Source organism: Phascolarctos cinereus, unplaced genomic scaffold (genome assembly GCF_003287225.1).
Source record: "Phascolarctos cinereus isolate Bilbo 61053 unplaced genomic scaffold, phaCin_HiC Scaffold_2;HRSCAF=192, whole genome shotgun sequence".
Taxonomy (NCBI): Eukaryota; Metazoa; Chordata; class Mammalia; order Diprotodontia; family Phascolarctidae; genus Phascolarctos; species Phascolarctos cinereus.
The window spans coordinates 263,510,521-263,529,867 of NW_027555625.1; the positions used below are offsets into that span (position 1 = coordinate 263,510,521).

At 41.0% G+C, this 19,347-nt stretch overlaps 1 protein-coding gene across 2 annotated transcripts in view; it reads right to left on the reverse strand.

Moving 5' to 3' along the window:
• Positions 1–19,347, reverse strand: part of CFAP77 (cilia and flagella associated protein 77) — a 181,950-nt gene that overhangs the window by 74,259 nt on the left and 88,344 nt on the right. For both annotated transcript variants that reach the window (XM_020973544.2, XM_020973545.2), the window contains exons 2-3: positions 14,706–14,805; positions 13,723–13,951 (exon numbers count right to left, since the gene is read on the reverse strand). In XM_020973544.2, the coding sequence (XP_020829203.1) occupies positions 13,723–13,951; positions 14,706–14,805 (329 nt within the window). The remainder of the gene's footprint in view (positions 1–13,722; positions 13,952–14,705; positions 14,806–19,347) is intronic.

A 19,347-nucleotide genomic window follows, 5' to 3' on the forward strand; every position in this document is an offset into this window, starting at 1 on the left:
GTGGGGGCCCCATGGGGGAGGCTGGGACCTTAGCAGAGGCTCGTTAGCGCTGACCTTGGCACGGGAGCTGGCTGCTGATGGATAGGGTATGGAGCCGGACAAGCCCCAGGGGAATGCCTGTATTATCTATTATTGTCCCATCAGCGCCTTCCCTGACCCCTCCCCACTCTGAATGCCACACGCATCAGGGAAACAATAAATCTATGTCTGAGGCCAGGAAAGAGAGAGAGAGAGAAGGAAAAAAGAGAAGGGATGAAAAATGTCCTTTTTATGACTCTGGTAACAAAGCTGGCCTTCCAGGGAGGAAAACATTGCTTTGGGGAGGCCAGAGGGAGCTAGAAGTGGGAACAGCTGGGCGACTGGGAAGCCTAGGGAAGGGGTAGAAAAAGGGACAGAGATATCTTCCTACCCACCAAGAGTTCCCAGGATTTCTGAGCCCATTAAATGGAATTGCATTTGCTTTCCTCATAGACTCATGGAACGCCAAAGCCAGAGGAAAACATCTAACACCTTACTTTACCAACTGAGGTAGTAACAGGGAGAATGACTTGCCCAAGGACAGACACTGCTTGCTTCAGTTGAGCCAGGCTTCCTAGGTCGAATTCTGGGACTCTTTCTATTATACCACACTACTTCTCCCTCTAAGTGGGCAAGATCTCCTATGAAACTCATTCTAGGTCAGTCCGGACTTTGACTAAACCAAAGCAGATAGACAACTCTATCTGTCAAACAAGGTGCGGCACCTCTAGCTTCATCTAAACTACCCTCCCTGTTTCAAATGGTCGTTGGCTTCAGCAGAGTCTGAAAGGGCCCAGGTCCAGTTCTCTTTTAAAGAAAACATTAACATTTCATCAGGGTTTCTGGGGAATGGGTCCTGGAGGGTGAGCCCCAGAGGTCCTGCAGGCAGGTATGTGCTCCCTCTTGTGGTCATTCTGGGTTCTGGCTGAGGTTTCAGGGCTGGAATAAACCTGCTCTCGCTCTCTCTCTCTCTCTCTCTCTCTCTCTCTCTCTCTCTCTCTCTCTCTCTCTCTCTCTCTCTCTCTCTCTCTCGCTCTCTCTCGCTCTCTCTCTCTCTCGCTCTCTCTCTCTCTCTCTCTCGCTCTCTCTCTCTCTCTCTCTCTCTCTCTCTCTCTCTCTCTCGCTTTGCTTTTGGAAAGCTCTCTGTTCCATTCTCTGGAACAGTTCTAGGAAGGGGCTTATTTTTGGTTTATTGGTGAGTGGTTCAGATTTTTGGCCACTGGCTCACAGTGTAACAAAAGAACCCAGAGTGATTGATGGGCCTATTGTAAATTTGTAAAATAAATCAGCTTGGCAGATAGATTCAAAAAACCTGTCAGCCTGCAAACATTTTTTTAACAGCCTGTAAAATTTTCTCCCATCCTTCACATTTGTGTCAGGCTGATGATGCATCTGATGGCAGCAAGCAGCAGTTCCTGAAAGAAGTACAATGCCAGCTGCATTGCCCATTTTTATTATAATTCTTACTTTTTCTCAGCTGCTTTTCTTTCAGGGTCTGGGCCTGTGGGCCAGGCTAATTTGTGTAGTTGGGGGAAAAAAATGTTGAAGTTGAATTGTACAACTCTGACCCTCATTCCCAAAGAATATAATAAGCTGGCTTTACCCTCTGATCAAAAGCATGGTTCATAACATGAAATAGTGAGGCATCTTGTTTCTTACCAGGTTCTTCTGAATGAATGAAATATGAAGTTTCAATTCTCAGGACTTAAGAAAATTGTTTAGGGCATCTTGTTCATTGCCAAATAACCCATTTTGAAATGTAAAATGATCATAATCTCATAAGTTCATCAGATTTAGAGCTGTTAGGGGCCTTTAGAGTCAAATCCTTCCATTTTAGAGATGAGAAATCAAGGTCCAGAGAAAGGCTAGTCACATGGAAAGTAAGACCTTTAACATTGAATCTGACCCAGTTGTTGTAGGTCATATAACTGGTCAGTAGTAGATCCAAGCTCATGACTCTTTATTCAGAGTTCTTTCCAGAGGTACCACACTGGGGTTCCCTTCATTTCAAGGATGACTTGGGTAGCATTTGTGCCCATGCTTTGTCTGTGTTACAGGTACTATATAATTGTGTATGAGTCCCATTTTCCCAGTTAGAGTGTAAGCTCCGTCAGGGTGGAGGTCCTGTGTTTCCCCCAGAAACACAGCACTCCATACACAGTAGGTACTTAATAAAAGATTGATGAATGAAAGATTGTTAAATGAATGTTATTTTTAAAGATCTACTTTTTCCTCTCCATTCCCACAATCTTAACTTAAAATCAGACTCTAACTACTTCCTGACTTCCTGACTTCCTGACTTCGTTCCATATCTAGGACAAGGCTAACTGGGGGAAGGAAAGGGAAGTTTACTTTATAACTGTGGGGTGTCTTCTACTGCTGCAGACACAAGAAAGATGACTCCAAAGCCTAGCGCACAGAAGGTGTTAGAGCTAATCTTAGCTCCCAGAATTCACAAGCTGCCATATGCTGTCCTATTCCCCTCTATGCCCCTGGACTGTATCTTAATTGACAATGCTTGTCCAATTAAGAGCTCTAACAATTAAGATGTGCTAGGAGATATGTGAATATTTGTAAACACTTGTTAAAATGTATCAATAATTAAGAGGGGGTGCTATTTAAATAGCTGCACTTCTGGCTGTCTGACATTGCTTACACAGAGCCACAGTGTGCCTTTTGGGCAGCATTCAGCATTACTAAGCTGGCAGCTGACCTACCCAAGGTCCAAATATCCTTCTCAAATATGAATTCACTGGTTTTGGCAGGATCTATGCAGAGCAAGTAAAATGGGGATAGGAGGACTTCAGCCAAATCATTCAGTTCCCAACCTACTATTTAAGGAAGAAAACTGTGGAAACTGTTAGTTTAGATCACATGTTCTTAACTTGAGGTCCATAAAATTGTTGTTTTAACGTTTTGATAACTGCATCTCAATATAATTGTTTCCCTTGTAATCCTATATATTTTTGATGCATTTAAAAACATTATTCTGGTGGCAGCTAGGTGGCTCAGTAGATAGAGCACCAGGCCTGAAGTCAGGAAGACCTGAGTTCAAGTTTGGCCGCAGACTAAACACTTGACACTTACTAGCTGTGTGACCCTGGGCAAGTCACTTAACCCCAATTGCCTTTAAAAAAAAAAAGACATTATTCTGAGACACGATCCAGGTTTCACCAAAATACCAAAGGAGCCTATGATCCCCCAAAAACATTATGAGTCTTTGGTCTAGGAAATCTTCCTTCTTTGGATAAAGGGCCAGACTTTAGCTCCACTTTAAACCATTCTTGAATGACCTTTTCCCTTCCTACATGACACTACCCTTTGTTTGGACCTCCATGTGAACTACAAAACATGTTTGATTTCATGTTGTGGTTATTTGTGTCATGGCATAGCCCTGTACTCCATGAGGGCAAGGACTTCATCTTGTGAAACTGAGCTCTGTATCTCCTCCAATGCACAGACACAGTTGGTGCTTAGTAAATATTCATTTAATTTAATTGAACCATGTGGATCTATGCAAGGAGGGAAGCATGAAATTTCCTTGTCTTCAGGAATTAACACAATAATTTGCTATGGAAATGACAAACACAAGTCAACACAAACACAAGTGTAAATGCTATCTTATGGAGCCTTGTTCTAGAGGACTCTTTTGGAAAGATGTTTCTTTTGTGTCAGGGTTCAGAATCTAAACTAAGGCCCCTAGCTGAGGCAGCTGGTAGAGTGGAACGAGTGCTGGCCAGAGAGCCGCCCCCACTAGATTCTAGTCCCAGAGCTGCCAGCAGGAGCAATGTAAGGTTGGGCATCGGTAAGAAAAACCTGGCAACACTTACACAAACTGATGTAAAGCGAAATGAGCAGAACCAGGAGAACATTATACATAGTAACAGCAACGCTTGTACCATGTCCAACTGTGAATGACTTAGCTATTCTCAACAACACAATGATCCAAGACAACTTAAAAGCACTCATGCTGAAACATGCTATTCCCCTCCAGAGGAAGACCTGATGGGGTCTGAATGCAGACTGAAACATACTCATTTTACTTTCCCTATTATTCTTGGGTTTTTAATCTGCATTTTATTTTGCAACAGGACTAATATGGAAATGTTTTGCATGACTACACATGTATAATCTATATCAAATTACTTACCTTCTCAAGGATGGGGAATGGAAAGGGAGAAAGAGAATATGGAACTCAAAATTTAAAAAAAAGGTTACAAATTTTGTTTACATAAAATTGAGAAAAAAATTAAAGGTAAAAAAAGTGTTAAGGAAATAAAAACACAACCTATCTCTCCCAGAGGGCTAATATGCTTTCCTTATGTTATCTCAGTAAGCCTCATATCATCCCTCTAAGGTGGCTAGGACATATATTATTACTCCCATTGTACAGATGGTACACAAGGTACATAAAGAAAAGCTGAGAGGTAACCTTAGAGGGAGGTACTACCAGCTCAGGGAGCTGACATCCGCCTCTGAAAGATTGTGTTTACGGGCAGCTAGGTGGCACAGTGGATAGAGCACCAGCCCTGAAGTCAGGAGGACCTAGTTCAAATCCAGCCTCAGACCAAACACTTGACAATTACCAGCTGTATGACCCTGGGCAAGTCACTTAACCCCAATTGCCTAAAAAGAAAGAAAAAAAAAAGATAGTGTTCAGCTGAGCTTTGAAGGAAGCTAGGGATTCTAAGAAGCAGAAGCAAGAGGGAAAGAGGTCCAGGCAAGGAGACAGCCAATGCAAAGGCACGGAGATGTGAGATGGAATAACATAAATATCAGAGGTGGAACTGAAACCAAAGTCACACTGACCCATGCTATACCACAATTGTCTCTTGATGAGCAAGTGAGTTACTTTCAGAGGTATGCTACAGCCAGCTCTAGCAGCTTGATTGTTAAATTTTCAGTGCCAAAATCAGCAAATACTACAAATCAGAGCTTTATTGTTTTGTTGGCTGTTTAGACTTAAAGTGATGGAGAAAATGTTCATGATGCAGATTCAACTATGTTGCATGTATATTGTGTACATTTTTAAAAAATGAACTGGTTGTTAAATATTTACACTGGTCCTTTCCGTTCTATGAGCTTCAGTTTCCTCATTTATAAAATGAGGGGGCTGAGACAATGATTCCTGTGGTCCCTTCCAATTCTGTGATCACCAACCTAAACTTAAAGTGAACTTCGCAAATACTTGGTGCGGGATGGTGTGGTGTCATTAACTCCTCAGCAATGTGGGTATGATTTGGTCTTTAACATGCTTTTAAAGTAAAGAAATAAATACAATCAGGCACTGTAAAAGGTGGTCATTAGCAAATGGGCTCCGTGCCCCATAACTTTAAAGTAATAGCCACATCACTGCCTAGGACTGATTATTTTTTAAACCTACCTCTTCCATTAATTCTGCGGGGGCTGTGGTTTTGTAGGGGAAAGTTGGGCAGGCCAACCAAGCTTTCCAGCAGCCATTTAACCTCCATTTATGAAGAAATAAAGCAAAATTGATGCTGATTGGGGCCTGCTTTGGGGGATATTTCTGGTCCATAAAAGCCCTTTTCCCTGCAATTTGCTGAGCTGCCCTGTCATATCAGGAGGAGCTGATGCTGATAAAGATAAAGCTTTATCGCTGGGGTATTTGCTGCTAACAGCAACCTAATGCAGCAGTTTCATTTTGATGCAATTAATGTTAATGTCTGCTACGAAAATTGTCATTAAATACCATTTTAAAATCCATTCAATTTGCATATGCAAAGCCCATTTACTATCACAGAAGATAGAGCCAGCACTTCATCACACCCTTTTCCTAGAATTTGTAGCCAATGGGTTTTATAGCGATTTAAGATCTCATATTGAAAGCCAGATGATAATATATGTCCTTTCAAGCAGCCTAGTAGATTTAGAAGATGCAGTGGGCAAAGGCAGCCACAGAAACTGAAAATGTTGCAGGTGTCTATACCTTAGCACTCAGTAGTCTGGGATAGCATGATTTCTGGGCTGTGAGTCAAGAGATCTAGGCTGTAGTTATGTCTTTAGCAATGCGACCTCCTATGAGTCAAAACACCCATGTGAACCTCAGTGTTCTTGCCTGTACAGTGGGGATAATAATGCTACCAATGGTCCCTCAGAGGGCTTTGAATGAGAATAAAGCAAAACAATAGAGGCAAAAGCTCTTCAAAAATAAAAAGCAGGTAGAAATGCATGGTGTGTGTATTTCATTATTGAGGTTTTTTTTTAATTGTTCACATTTCTCTGATTATAACCCCATTTGAATTATGTTGCTAGCAGCCAAGAGCACGCAATAGTTACTGCTGAAATAGAAATCTCCAGGCTAAATGATCATAATGGCTAGCATTTATGTAGTGCTTTAAATTTTGCAAAGCACTTTACAAATTTTATTTCATTCTATCCTCACAAGAATCCTGGGAGGTAAATGCCATTATTGTCTTCATTTACAGATGAGGAAACTGAGGCAGACAAGGGTTAAGTGATTTGCCCAGGGTCACAGGGCTAGTAAGTGTCTGAGGCTGGATTTGAAGCCAAATCTTCCTCACTCCTAGCCGCTGCACCCCCTTGCTGCCTCCTATGTGACTATTACCTGGAAATACTGCCTTCCCAATCAACACTGGCATGTGAGGAATTTTTGTTTCCTTAAGAACTAGGGCATGTGGAAACAATAATATTACTATGACTAACAGAAATGATTATTTAATGTATGTAGCTATGTCAGTCAGCATATATAGCCTGCCACTTTGAACGAACAAATGTATGAAAAAGCATTTCTTAAATGCTTACTATGTAGAAAGCACTGTGCTAAACCCTGGGAACACAAGTAGAAAGTCAGTCATTCCCTTCTCTCAAAAAGTTCACATTCCACTGGAGAAGATAACACATAGAAGAGGTTTCAGCTGCAAATCAGATGGAAAGATACCATGATCCTTGGGGTACAGCCACAAAATGGATGGTAACATATCTTCTTTGATGTCATTCCCACTGATGAAAACCATGTCCATTTCTGATGCTGAGCCATTTGACAAGGCCAAGAACTTTGGTGATAGGCACTTTCTTTCCTGGGTTTTCAGTTAGATGGTAGGGGCCAATGTCCCTGCAGAAGCAACTGCCAGGTAGCATCTCCTCAGTCATTGCTTACCTGGATGACGGTTGTAGGGGTTAGACTGAAAGGAGACCATAGCCATTCCAAAGGCTCTTGGGTTCCCTACGTGCAGAAAGCAGCAAGGTGGGTGGTGGTAAAAGCAATGGAATTGGGGGGCAGCCAGGTGGCACAGTGGATAGAGCACTGGCCCTGGAGTCAGGGGCACCTAAGTTCAAATATGACCTCAGACACTTAACACTTTCTAGCTATGTAAACCTTAACCCTGATTGCCTCTTAAAAAAAAAAACAACAAAACCAAAAAATAACGGAATTGGAGTCAGAGGATCTGAGTTAGAATCCCAGCTCTGCTATTTATTACCTGTGACTTGGGCAAGTATGTTACTTTACTTCTCTCGATTGCAGTTTTTTTGCTTGTTTTGTTTTTATTTTTGTTTTTGTTTTCAGAGAGGCAGTATGGTTTAGTGGGTAGAGCACCATGTTAAATGGCAAAAAGATTAATTTAGTTCAAATCCTTTCTCAGATACCTTCTAGGTAAATGACCCTGGGTAAGTCACTTAATTTCAATCTCAGTTTCCTCAGCTCTAAAATGGGAATAATAATTCCTATAGCTCTTAGCTTGCAGGGTTGTTATGATCAAATGAAATACTGTATGTAAAGTTCTTTGAAAACCTTAAAATTTATGGTATTACCCCTCCATGGCTCCATTCATGATACATGTGACTTTCTTAATCCAAATATCTCTCCTGGGCTACAATTTCTTACATGTATTATTTTCTCCTCTTAAAATATACATTTCTTGAGGCAAGAATTTGTTTTTTTTGCATTTGTATTCCAATGCTTGGCACATAGTAAGCACTTAAATGCTTTACCATTCATTCATAGCCTTTGATCTCTCAGAGAATGACCTTTCCAAAACTTGTCCACATGAGGTTATTTTTTATGTTTATCTTGTTTGCCAGCCAAAGTATAAACCGTCTAAGGGAAGAGACTAGTTCTACTTCTGAATCAGATTTATAGATACTTTATTGAGCAAATGCATAAAGAGTGGATGAGAAGAGACCTGCTGATAGTTTTCCTGTCTTCTAGGAAGCTTTGGCCTGAAGTATCAAATGAGTATCTCATCCAAATCAGGGTAACCACCTGGAGGAATCTATTTCTATCTGATCACTTTTTTAAGATTCCTTTTCTTCTTGGCAGTGATCATGGATCCCTATAATTGAATTGCAGATCTGGCCCTCAAAATAATTGTAAAATTTGCCTCCTTTGATACCTGCTTACTTTTCATTTGGGTACTTTATTTTCCTTTCCCTAAAGCCCACATATCTTCCTGTAGGGTCTCTCTTATCATGTAGAGGAAAAACACAATAAATATGTACCTTTGAACACATTTCATCCATCTTCTCCAGGAGACTGCCTTCTTGATCATTCCACTCTCTCACTAATCTTTCTACCCACTGTCTGCTTCCCTGCTGCCTATAAACATATCCAGGTCTCCCTTATCCTTAAAAAAACAACAAAAACCCTTACTTGCTCTAAACATCACTGCTACCTGTAATCCTATATCTCTCCTCCCTTTCATTACTAAACTCCTGGAGAAGGCCATTTATAATAAGTGCCTCCGCTTCATTTGCTTTTATGCTCTTCTGAACTCTCTGTGGTCTGGCTTCTGACCTCATCATTCAACTGGAATTGCTCTCTCCAAAGTTACCAGAGATCCTTATCCTTCTTGCCCTCTCTACAGCCTTTGACACTGTCAATCACCTTCTCCTCGATTGATACTCTCTCCTCTCTAGATTTTCATGATACTTCTCTTTCCTTGTTCTCGTTCTACCTGACTGTTCTTTCTCAGTATCCTTTACAGGACTGTCATCCAGGTCATGCTTGCTGATCATGACTGCCCACCAAAGAGCCCTTGACATCTCAAATTCAACGTGTCCAAAACAGAACTCATTCTCTTTTCCCCAAAACCCTGCCTTCCTCCCAACTTTTCTATTACTGTTTTTTTTAATTAAATTTTGTTTCTTGTTTTTGTTTTTGACTAGGTAATGGGGTTAAGTAACTTGCCCAGGGTCACACAGCTAGTAAGTGTTATGTGCCTGAGGCCAAATTTGAACTCAGGTCCTCCTGAATCCAAGGCTGTTGCTAAAATTTTTTTTTTCTGTCAGCAAAAATCTGCCTTCTACCTCCTACTCCACTGATAACAGAAGAAAGATAGAACTCTTGTTGCAAACATGTATAGTCAAGCAGAACAAATTTCTGCATTGTCCATGTCCAAAAGAAAACACCCTCATACATATGTGTATATATGTGTGTGTGTGTGTGTGTGTGTGTACACACATTGTGGATGATTATTCATTTTGAATCTCTCACCTCTTTATCAGGAGGTGGATCACATGTTTCATCACTAGTCCTCTGGAATTATGGTTGGTCATCACATTTAGGAAGAGTTTCTTCATAAGTCTTTCAAAGTTATTTGTCTTTGCAGTATTGTCAATGTATAGATTCTTACCCTGATTCTGTTCATTTTGCTCCTCATCAATTCATCTAAGTCTTCCCCGGTTTCTATAAAACTATTCTCTTCACCATTTCTTATAGTACAATAATATTCCATCACATTTATAAATCATAACTTATTCAGCCATTCCCTAATTGGCCATCCCCTCAGACTGCCATTTCAAAAAGAGCTATAAATATTTGTGTACATCCTTAGTTTATTTTTTCTTAGGACCAATCTCCTTAATCTTCTCTCTCTCTCTCTCTCTCTCTCTCTCTCTCTCTCTCTCTCTCTCTCTCTCTCTCTGATTCCTCATTCCCTTTTCTCCCCTTTCCCTCCTATTTTCCTGTTGAATAAAATGTATTTCTGTACCCAACTGTGTGTGTTTATTCTTCTCTCCTTTGACCAATTCAGGTGAGAGTGAGGTTCAAGGACCACCTTTATAGACTTCTACTTGTGTACCCAAATAATGTGAGATAATTTTCTCTAACCTTATTTTCCCTTCCCTCTCCCCTTCCAAGTATATTTCTCCCCTTTCTTCCATTCTTCTTCTAGGATCATCAAGACATAACATATTCACTTCTTAGGGCTTCTGTCTAACTAAACTCTCCCTATGGCCCCTGATGATGATGGGGTTTGGATGAGATATATATGTATGTATATGTGTGTGTATGTGTATGTGTCCATATGGTGTCCCCATGTTAAAATATAAGCACATTATCTTTGTTTCATCCCTACTGATTTTTTTGTTTGTGTTTACCTTTTTATGTTCCTTCTGACTCCTCTATTTGCATGGAATGCTTAGAAGTCTGGTATTTAATTAAAAATCCATTTTTCCCCCTGTAGGATTATACTCAGTTTTGCTAAGTAAGTTATTATTAGATGTAAGTCTATATACTTTGCCTTTTGGAATATAATATTCCAAATTCTCCCTTCCTTTATAGTGGCAGTTGCTAAATCATGTGTAATTCTGACTGAGGCTCCTTAATACTTGAATTATTTCCTTCTGGTTGCTTAAAGTATTTTTCTTCTGATGGGATGCTCCGAATTTTGGCTGTACTGTTCCTGGGAATTTTCATTTTAGAATTTCCTTCAGGAGGTCAAAGGCAGATTCTTTCTATTTATACTTTGCCCTTTAGTTCTAAGAGATCTAGGTAGTTTTATTTTATAATTTCTTGAAATCATAATATCTAGACTCCTTTATTTTTGTCATGAACTTTAGGTAGTTCAATGATTCTTAAATTTTTTCTCCTCAATCTATTTTCCAGGTCAGTTGTTTCTACTATGAGATATCTTACATTTTCTTCCATTCTTCCAGTCTTTTGACTTTGTTTTAATATTCTAACTTGGAGTCATTGGCTTCTATTTGGTCCATTCCAATTGTCAGGGAGTTTGTTGTCTGGGCAAGGTTTTGTCAAGCTGTTAATTCCCTTTCCAATTCTTTCTTCTATATCTCTTACTTCTTTTCTATTTTTCTCTTCTAGTGTTCTCATTTCATTTATAAAAAAAAATTTTAAAAGACTTAAAAAAAAACCTTTTGCTCCATTTTCTTCAAGAATTATAGTTGAATTTGTTCCCACGCTGTGTTTTCCTTTGAGGCTTTCCTTGTAGATGTTTGAGAGTCACTCTCTCCTCCTAGGTTTGTCTTAAGCATCCCTGCCACTTTATTCGCTTTTGATGCTGGGATTCTTTTTTTGTTTGGTCATTCTTCCAGCCTTCATCCTGATTTCAAATTTGATGTTAGGGCCAAGATTGGTGAGCTTCTGGAGGGAAGTTCTGGGCTGGTCCTATTGCTGCTTTCTTGGGGCATTGAGTACTGTGTTATTCCAGGCTCTCAGGAACAGTTTAACCTAGGGATCTGCAGGTTATCAGTGCTCTTGAGTGATCTGACTCAGGGTAATGTCTGATCACTGGCCGCCTGGTCTGAGCTCTGCAAGTTCCTGACCTGGGTTTGGATTTGAGCAACAGTAGACTACTGCTGAACTCAGCTCCTGTTAACCAACTGCTCAGTTCTGCTGGTTCAGAGTGACAGAACCACAAGCTTCCTTTAGTCTGGAATTCCTGCCCTGGTTATCTCTCTGCAGGCTTCAGACTGGGCTACAAGTCAGACCCATCTCTGCTCCTGGGGTCCAAGCTGCACAGCTGTTATTTGTTTTTTAAATTTCTCCTCTTTCAGTACATACCCGAAGGCCCAGGGACAGTTCCTTACCCCTAGAGAGCCACCCTTGGGCACAAATCCCTTCCTCAGTCTGTCCTTGATCTGTCACCCGGAACTTGGTGGTGAGTGACAAAGCTTCCAGCTGGCACCTGTTCCCACTCCTTGTCTGGTGCTAGTCTTTGCCCTCTTCTTGCTCTGGTGTGCAGACTCTTGCTGTACTGGAGTGCTTCATGCCTTTTCCCTGTCTGTCTTCTAAACCTTTCATGCTCTCCCTCCTCACTTCTACCTCCTGGATTCCTTCATGACTCAATTCCATCTTCTGCAGAAGATGGTTTCTTGGTTTCTCTACCCTACCTCTTCAGCCCCCACTACTGATGACTTCTTTCTAAGAGTAATTCCCATTTGCACTGTATATATTTTGTATGTAAATAATTGTTTACATGTTGTCTCCCCCATTAGACTAAACTCCTCAAAGGCAGGGAATGTTTTTGCTTTCCTTTGTATCCAGAATTCTTTCTGGCACATAGTAAGTACTTATTAATCTTTTGTATTTTAAGTATTTCTTTCATAGAGGAAGAAATAAATAGCTGTCCTATATCTGATACTACTACTTTGTACTTTGAATAGCTTGTCTGGAAGGGACACTGTCCCTTCTAGGGAGACCCTAAACATGAGCTAAAACTAAGTGTTAAGAGAGTTTCCCTGAGATATGGGGATGAGGCATAAAGAACCAGAGAGTATGATTAAAAAGCCTGAATTCCTTCTCCTTAGGGTAAGCCTCCTGCAAGAATGAACCCAAGTCCATGTGCGTTCAAAGCTTCCTTTGGGAAGCCTATTCTCCACACCCCCCCACTCTAAAACATCAGAGACATCTGAATATTTTAATGTCTCATTCTACCTTTCTAGTCTTACCTCATCTTCACACACCTTATGTACACTAGATTAGTTGGAACCTACTGATAGTTTCTGACTTCTTTGTCCATTCTGTTTGTGTCTTTGTTCATTCCTTTTTTTTCCTTACCCCTACTCTAGCTTCTCCACACAATACCTACACATCCTTTAAGACCCAGCTCAAACACCATCATCTTCTCCATATGACCTTCCCTGATCCTCCCAAGGAGAGATGATCTGTCATTCTTCAGAGCTCAAACAGCACTTTATATTTTTTAATGGGACTTTCCCAGTCTGGAGTGGATGAGATACAACTCTTTGTAAAAGCATGAGTATGATCTAGAAAAAATATTAGGTCATTGCCACCTTAAGTATTCTCAGACCCTATGGAAATATGGGCGCTAAGCACCCACTGCAAGGCAGAGTCAGTGGTGTCAAGAGAGACGTGGCTCTTCATTCAGAGGGAGAGGTAGGCAGAATCAGCTAGAACTTCTTCTCCCGAGGGAATCCTACCAACCATTATGGACATTTTGATCTAGCTTACTCACGACCTGTACATTCAAGGCTAACTAGAATTTGCTTATTTTATGTATATCAGAGCATTTGAAGAAGGCTATAGCAGTCTTTGTCCTCTTGAAAATAAAATAGTACTAACCACTGTAGCCACTAGGACCTACCCTGTAGTTCTGGACAGTGCTAGTTTGTTTGTTTTTTGTTTTTTCCTGGAAGTATCAAGTTTACTTTTGCCACTCGGAGGACCAAAGTGACAGCTGAGAAATTGAGTGGTCTGCAAAGCTGACACATATATCTTTGTATTCTTTTTTGAAATATAGGTACCATTGGTGGTTTGCATATTATCAATAAACCTATGGTTAGATATTAGCAGTTTAGACTGTTTGGTTCTTTAAGACATCAAACTATGCTCACTCACTCGGGAAACCTGAGGTGATATTCCCACTAATCACCACCTCAGTAGTTTTTCTGGCCGGTGCTCTGATTCCACAGGTGGGATAGAGCCCAGAAGGAAGGATGGGGCTTTAGTTACAGGCCAGGCCTTACCGTGCCCGGATCCCATAGGTAATATCTGGAGGGACAGACGACTGGTCCTTTTTGTAACGCCTCTCATCCTGGTCACTCCTGCGTATATCATTGAGTTGGCGGTATAGAAAATGTTCCTTGGCCGTCACCAGACCAGCCTTGACTGCACCACGGTTCATGGCAATAAAATCCCGAGTCATAGCCTGTGGGGAGGTGGGCTGCTGTTTCAAAACATTCCAGTGTCCAATGGCTATGGGGAAAGGGAGACAAAAGAATAACGAAGATACTTTCAAAGTAAGTCCTTTCTTCCTTCTTTCTTTCCCTTCCCCAACAGATCCCCATTGCACCTCTTCCTCCCCCATTCAAGCTTCTAGCCTCTCCTTTTCTGAGTTAGGTGTCAACTCCTCAGAAGAATTATAACCTACCCCTAACACAGGTACTCACAGTAGTAGCTGAGCAAGTACCACTGGGAAAATTCCTCTCAACCTAGATTCTGAGCCTTTAGGTACTTCAGACGTCATCTGGTTCAACTTCATTATTTTATATATGAGGACATTGAAGGCCAGAGATGTTTAGCAACTTGCTAGGGGTAATATAGATAGAGACTGGATTTGAACTAAGGCCTTATGCCTCCAAATTCAAGCGCTGTACCACACTGATCCCCCAAATCATTATTGAATGAAAGAAAAAAAAGAATGCATAAATAAATGAAATAAAGAATGACATTTAGGTGGCTATTAAGACCCATGCTATCTGCCTGTTCTTCCAAGCTTTAAGAAACCTCTCTGGACTTGATATCTTGCCTTTGTAGACTCACAGGCACCACTTATTTAGCTGGATCCTTAACCCTGGCCCCTTCTGGCTGGACCTATCCCACTGCTGCCCACATCTCAGCCAAATGGATAATCATGACCCACCAGCTAGGTGAAGAGTGGTTTGCCTTCCTGTCCAATCCTTTGACTTACACAACATGCCCCACAACATGCAAACTTGTACCGTCTTACCTTCTGGGACTCCTCCATCCAGCCCATGAATATACAGTCCATAGTTAAAATTAATTCCAGGCAGAGCACTGCTCCTTTCCCGAGGCTTCCCAAGTTCAGCCTACCAGAGGAAGCAATGGGAGAAAAGGTAAAGAACTGAGAGTCACGTCAAGCAATATATATAACCAAGCAATATGTATAACCAATAAACAAGAGGGTTAGCTCGGGAGCCAGTGGGCCATCACTAACTTTTTACAGCCTTTGTTTGGTGTTCAAGGCCCTTGATAACCTGCTTCACCTTGCTCTACCACATACACTTTTCCAGTCTTATACTTTAATATTTATCCACCTCCCATGTATTCTGCAATCCAGTGACAATGGTCTCCTTTTCCATTCCTCCAACAAGACACTCTGTCTCCTGATTCTGGGCATTTTCACTAGCTGTCCCCCATGTCTGGAAGGCTCTCCCTCCTCTCTACCACCCAATATCATAGTCATCACTTTTTCCACGCTGCTATCCTTCTCTCCATGATGATGATGTTTCTCAGTTTCCTCATCTTGTAGAATGAAGTGGTTGGACTCCTGATGTCCCTGGCTCTTTCAAGTCCCTTCCAGCTCTAAAACTATGATCCTATGAAGAGGATGATGGCTAAAAGTAAAGATTGGGTGAAGGATGTGGCCACAAAAGCCCCTTCTAGAGAGGCAATCATGGACCAGAAATAACTTTCCTCTCTAAGAAACTACTTTTATCTGTACAGGGGGTAGGTAAGGAAGAAAACGCACAGGTTGTAGTTGCTATTAACAATCTAGTCACTTTTCTCTTAAAAAACACACACACACAACTTTTTATAGATATTTTGTTTACACGTCACTTTCATTTCTGAATAAATCCCTCTTCCCTCAAACCATCATTGTAACAAAGAATAAAAAAGAGAGGAAAAATCATTTCAGCAAAATAAACCAATAGATCAACAAGTCTGAAAGAATATGTAATATTCCACACCTGGCGTCCCCCACCTCTACAAAGAAAGAAGGCAGGCAGAAAGAGCTGATAAATTCTGAGTGCAGATTGAAGTACGCTTCTTTCACTTTATTTTTCTTGCTTTGTTTGCAACACAGCTAACATAAAAATGTTTTTGCATGACATCCTATTGCTTTCTCAATGGCTCGAGGAGAGGCTAGAGGGATGGAGAGAATTTGGAGAATTGGAACTCAAAATTTTATAAAATGGATATTAAAATAATTTTTGAAAGGAGGAAGGTATACTTTTTTGATTGTTTAGGGCCAACTTGGTCATTATAATTATGCAGTGTGCAATTTCTTTTTCTTTTTTTTGGTTCTTTCCATTTACATTGTTGTAGGCATCATGTATAGCGTTTCTTGGTTCTGCTCGCTTCATTTTGCATCAGTTCGTGTCTCCCCATGCTTCTCTGAATTCTTCATATTCATCATTTCTTATAGCACAGTAATATTGCATTACAATCACATACAATAATTTGTTTAGCTATTCCCTAATCAATCAATCAATGCATCCCAATCACTTCTAATAAAGGGGTGTAGAGGCAAAAGCAGTGGAAGATGAGGGTGCAGGAGAAATGCTGGGAGCCAGGGAGAGGTGAGGCAGGGAGGGGGAGTATACTGTCTCTCACCTGCTGCTGGCTAGAAATATCAGTTCTGAGACAGGAAATGGGAGCTACGGATGGGAAAAGCCACTTCCTTCTTAGGTTAGAGATAAGAAGGTTTCAGTCTATGAGAGCTGAAAGGCCTTCATGTAGAGATGTGAGAATCTACTTTCCCCAAAGGACTCACATTTTATATTCCAAGTTCCCCTCTAGCCCTGATATTGTTTTAAGGTATCTTACTGTGTTCTAAGATCCCTTCTCCTCATTTCTAACCTATTTTCTGCAGACAATTCAATTAAAAAGTATTTATTCTTATCATCTTATTTTCCTGTGCTATGTCCTAAGGATCCGGGAATAGCCAATAGATGTGTCAAGAAAAGAAATTCCCAGCCAGAGTGTAAAGGGCCTTCAAAAAACACCAAAATAGAGACTTTTTCTTTTATCCTATAGGCAATAGGGAGCTGCTGTAGATGTTAGAGTAGTGACAAGGTCAGACCTGTGCATTAGGAAGATACCTTCCAACTCTAACCTATATTCTCAGGTCTCTTCTAGCTCTGACTTTGTATGTTTCTATCTAGAGGCAGGGGGATAGACTAAATGACACCTCTAGGCTCTTTTCAGCCTCATGATTATTGCTTTTTCTGTTCTTATTGATGCCGATTTCAAATCCCAGATACTGTGATCTGATGAAAAATCTCTCCAGAGCAGTGACTGCAGCCAAGTTTCTGGGACTGTGAAGGTCTCTGCTGTGAAGGTTTGTTTGGAATTCATTCCGTATGACTCACTGTTGCACCAAGACAAAGCCTTGGTCTTCTCCTTTGTTTATTAAAATTACCAGCTTCTCTAGTGACTACAGGGGAAGTTAATTAAAATGTGGCTCTTCTACTAGAACCCTCTCTTCTCCCCTGAGGCATCTGGGAGCTTTCTTAGCCTGGAGGTGGACTGACAAACTCTGGAGCAGACTACTTTCACAGAAGGACATTTTGCTTTCAGCTCTGGTAGCCTTTAATCTACTGGCTGCTGGTTTAGAATGAAAAAAAATCTATACCCAGGGAAATTGGTCATGTTGTTTTGCACTTCTCTAATGTATTTGTCAAGCACTACTGTCTTATAACCCTACAAAATTGGAAGCCCCGTGGAGGAATCTATGATAGCTCATATCCACATAGAGCTTTAAGGTTTACAAAGCACTTTCCCCATGACCTTGCAAAGTAGGCAATGCAACTGCTTTCCCCATTCTGCAGATGAGCAAACAGGCTGAGAAAAGGGCAGTGACTTGTCTAGGTCAGACAGCTAAATTCAAACTCAGATCTCTCCTTACTTACTCTAAAGCTTGGGCTAAATTCAGCACTCATACCACGTTCTGCTGCTCTCCTACAACACCTAGCAGAGTATTCTGGGAAGGGAGGGAGGGAGGAAGGAAGGAAGGAAGGAAGGAAGGAAGGAAGAAAGGAAGAAGGAAGGAAGGAAGGAAGGAAGGAAGGAAGGAAGGAAGGAAGGAAAAGGGAAGGAGGAAGAACCAAATGTCAGAATCACCCTTAGCTGCTTCTGCTGCACCAGGAATCCAGTCATATAATTTCTCCTCTGTCATTTGGGTGCCAATGCTAAATATAAGCAAGTGAAAGGCTGCAAAGAACCTAGTAGACATAGTTCAACATTAGAAGATCTCATTTTTAATGTATAGTGAGACCTCTTGACCAAGAAGTGAAAGACTAAATATGTAAAACAAGCCACATATTTGGGTATGGAAAATATAGGAATTTATTTTGCTTAGCTAGCCTCATTTGTTGCAAAAGTATTGTTTTTCTTTTTTTTTTTCTAATGGGGAGGAGGGTGTGGGAGAAAAAAGTGAATGCTTGATCGTTTTAAAAAATGAAATGGTGTGATGAGTGTGATACATTCTCATTGTGATTCCTTTGTATTTATAAGTCTAGAGCAAGCATTTTATCATAGATTTTGGAGATTAGTTCTCATTAGTGCCTACCTCACTAAGAAAAAAATTATCATATTTTCTATATACTTGTATGGGTACATGTTGTATTCCCAAATGGAATGTAATCTCCTTGAGGGCAGGGATTATTTCATTTTTGTCTTTGTATCTCAAGACTTGCCATAGTGCCTGATTGGACCTCCTGTGAGAATGAACTGTTGGGAGAACATGGATGAGAATTACATGGGATGGGCCAGGCATGGATGAATTATAATCTGCATCTTTGGAGGAAGGTCACACACCAATAAAATCACAGATCTAGTGCCCAAATATCCCCAGATACCAACATGGTGCCAGGCACACAGAGCAGGTGCTTAATAAATGCTTACTGATGCTGAGTCACTTTGGGATAGCACTTCTTTGGGTCCCCTTCTCCATGATGATGATGGTGATGATGATGATGATGATGATGATATTAATAATAATCATATGCCAAGTGCTTTACAATTATTATCTCATTTGAGCCTCACAACAACCTTGGGTGGTCAGTTTTATGATTAATCTCCATTTTACAGATGAAGAAACCCAGGCAAACGGAGGTTAGGTGACTTGCCCAGGGTCACGTGGCTAGTAAGTGTCTGAAGCAGGATCTGAACTCAGGTCTTCCCAACTCTGCCTTATCAGAGGGCTGGCTCTGTCTACTGAAGCCATCCATAATCATCTCCCTACCTCCCTATAGTAGTAAGCATACTAGTCTAATTTTATATTACTTCTCAATTGGATTATTAACCATGCCTGTATATACCCTGCACCTTTCTTGCCTCTGTGCTTTTGCTTACACTGTTTCCTGGCCTTCTGTTTCTTTCCCCTCCCTCAGCACCTCTGTTTCTTAAATTCCAGTGCATCCTTAAGCTCTAGCTCAATAGCGACCTCTTTCAGGGAGTCTGCACTTCCCCTCCTTCTCTTTCTTACCATCACTTAGGACTATTCCCTTGCCCCATGCCACTCAGCTTGTACCTTCTCATGCACTTAGATATGTGTACTATAGGTATTTCCTAGTGTCCCATCCCACAGTAGGCTCCCTGAGACAAGGGTCCATGTCACTCAAACA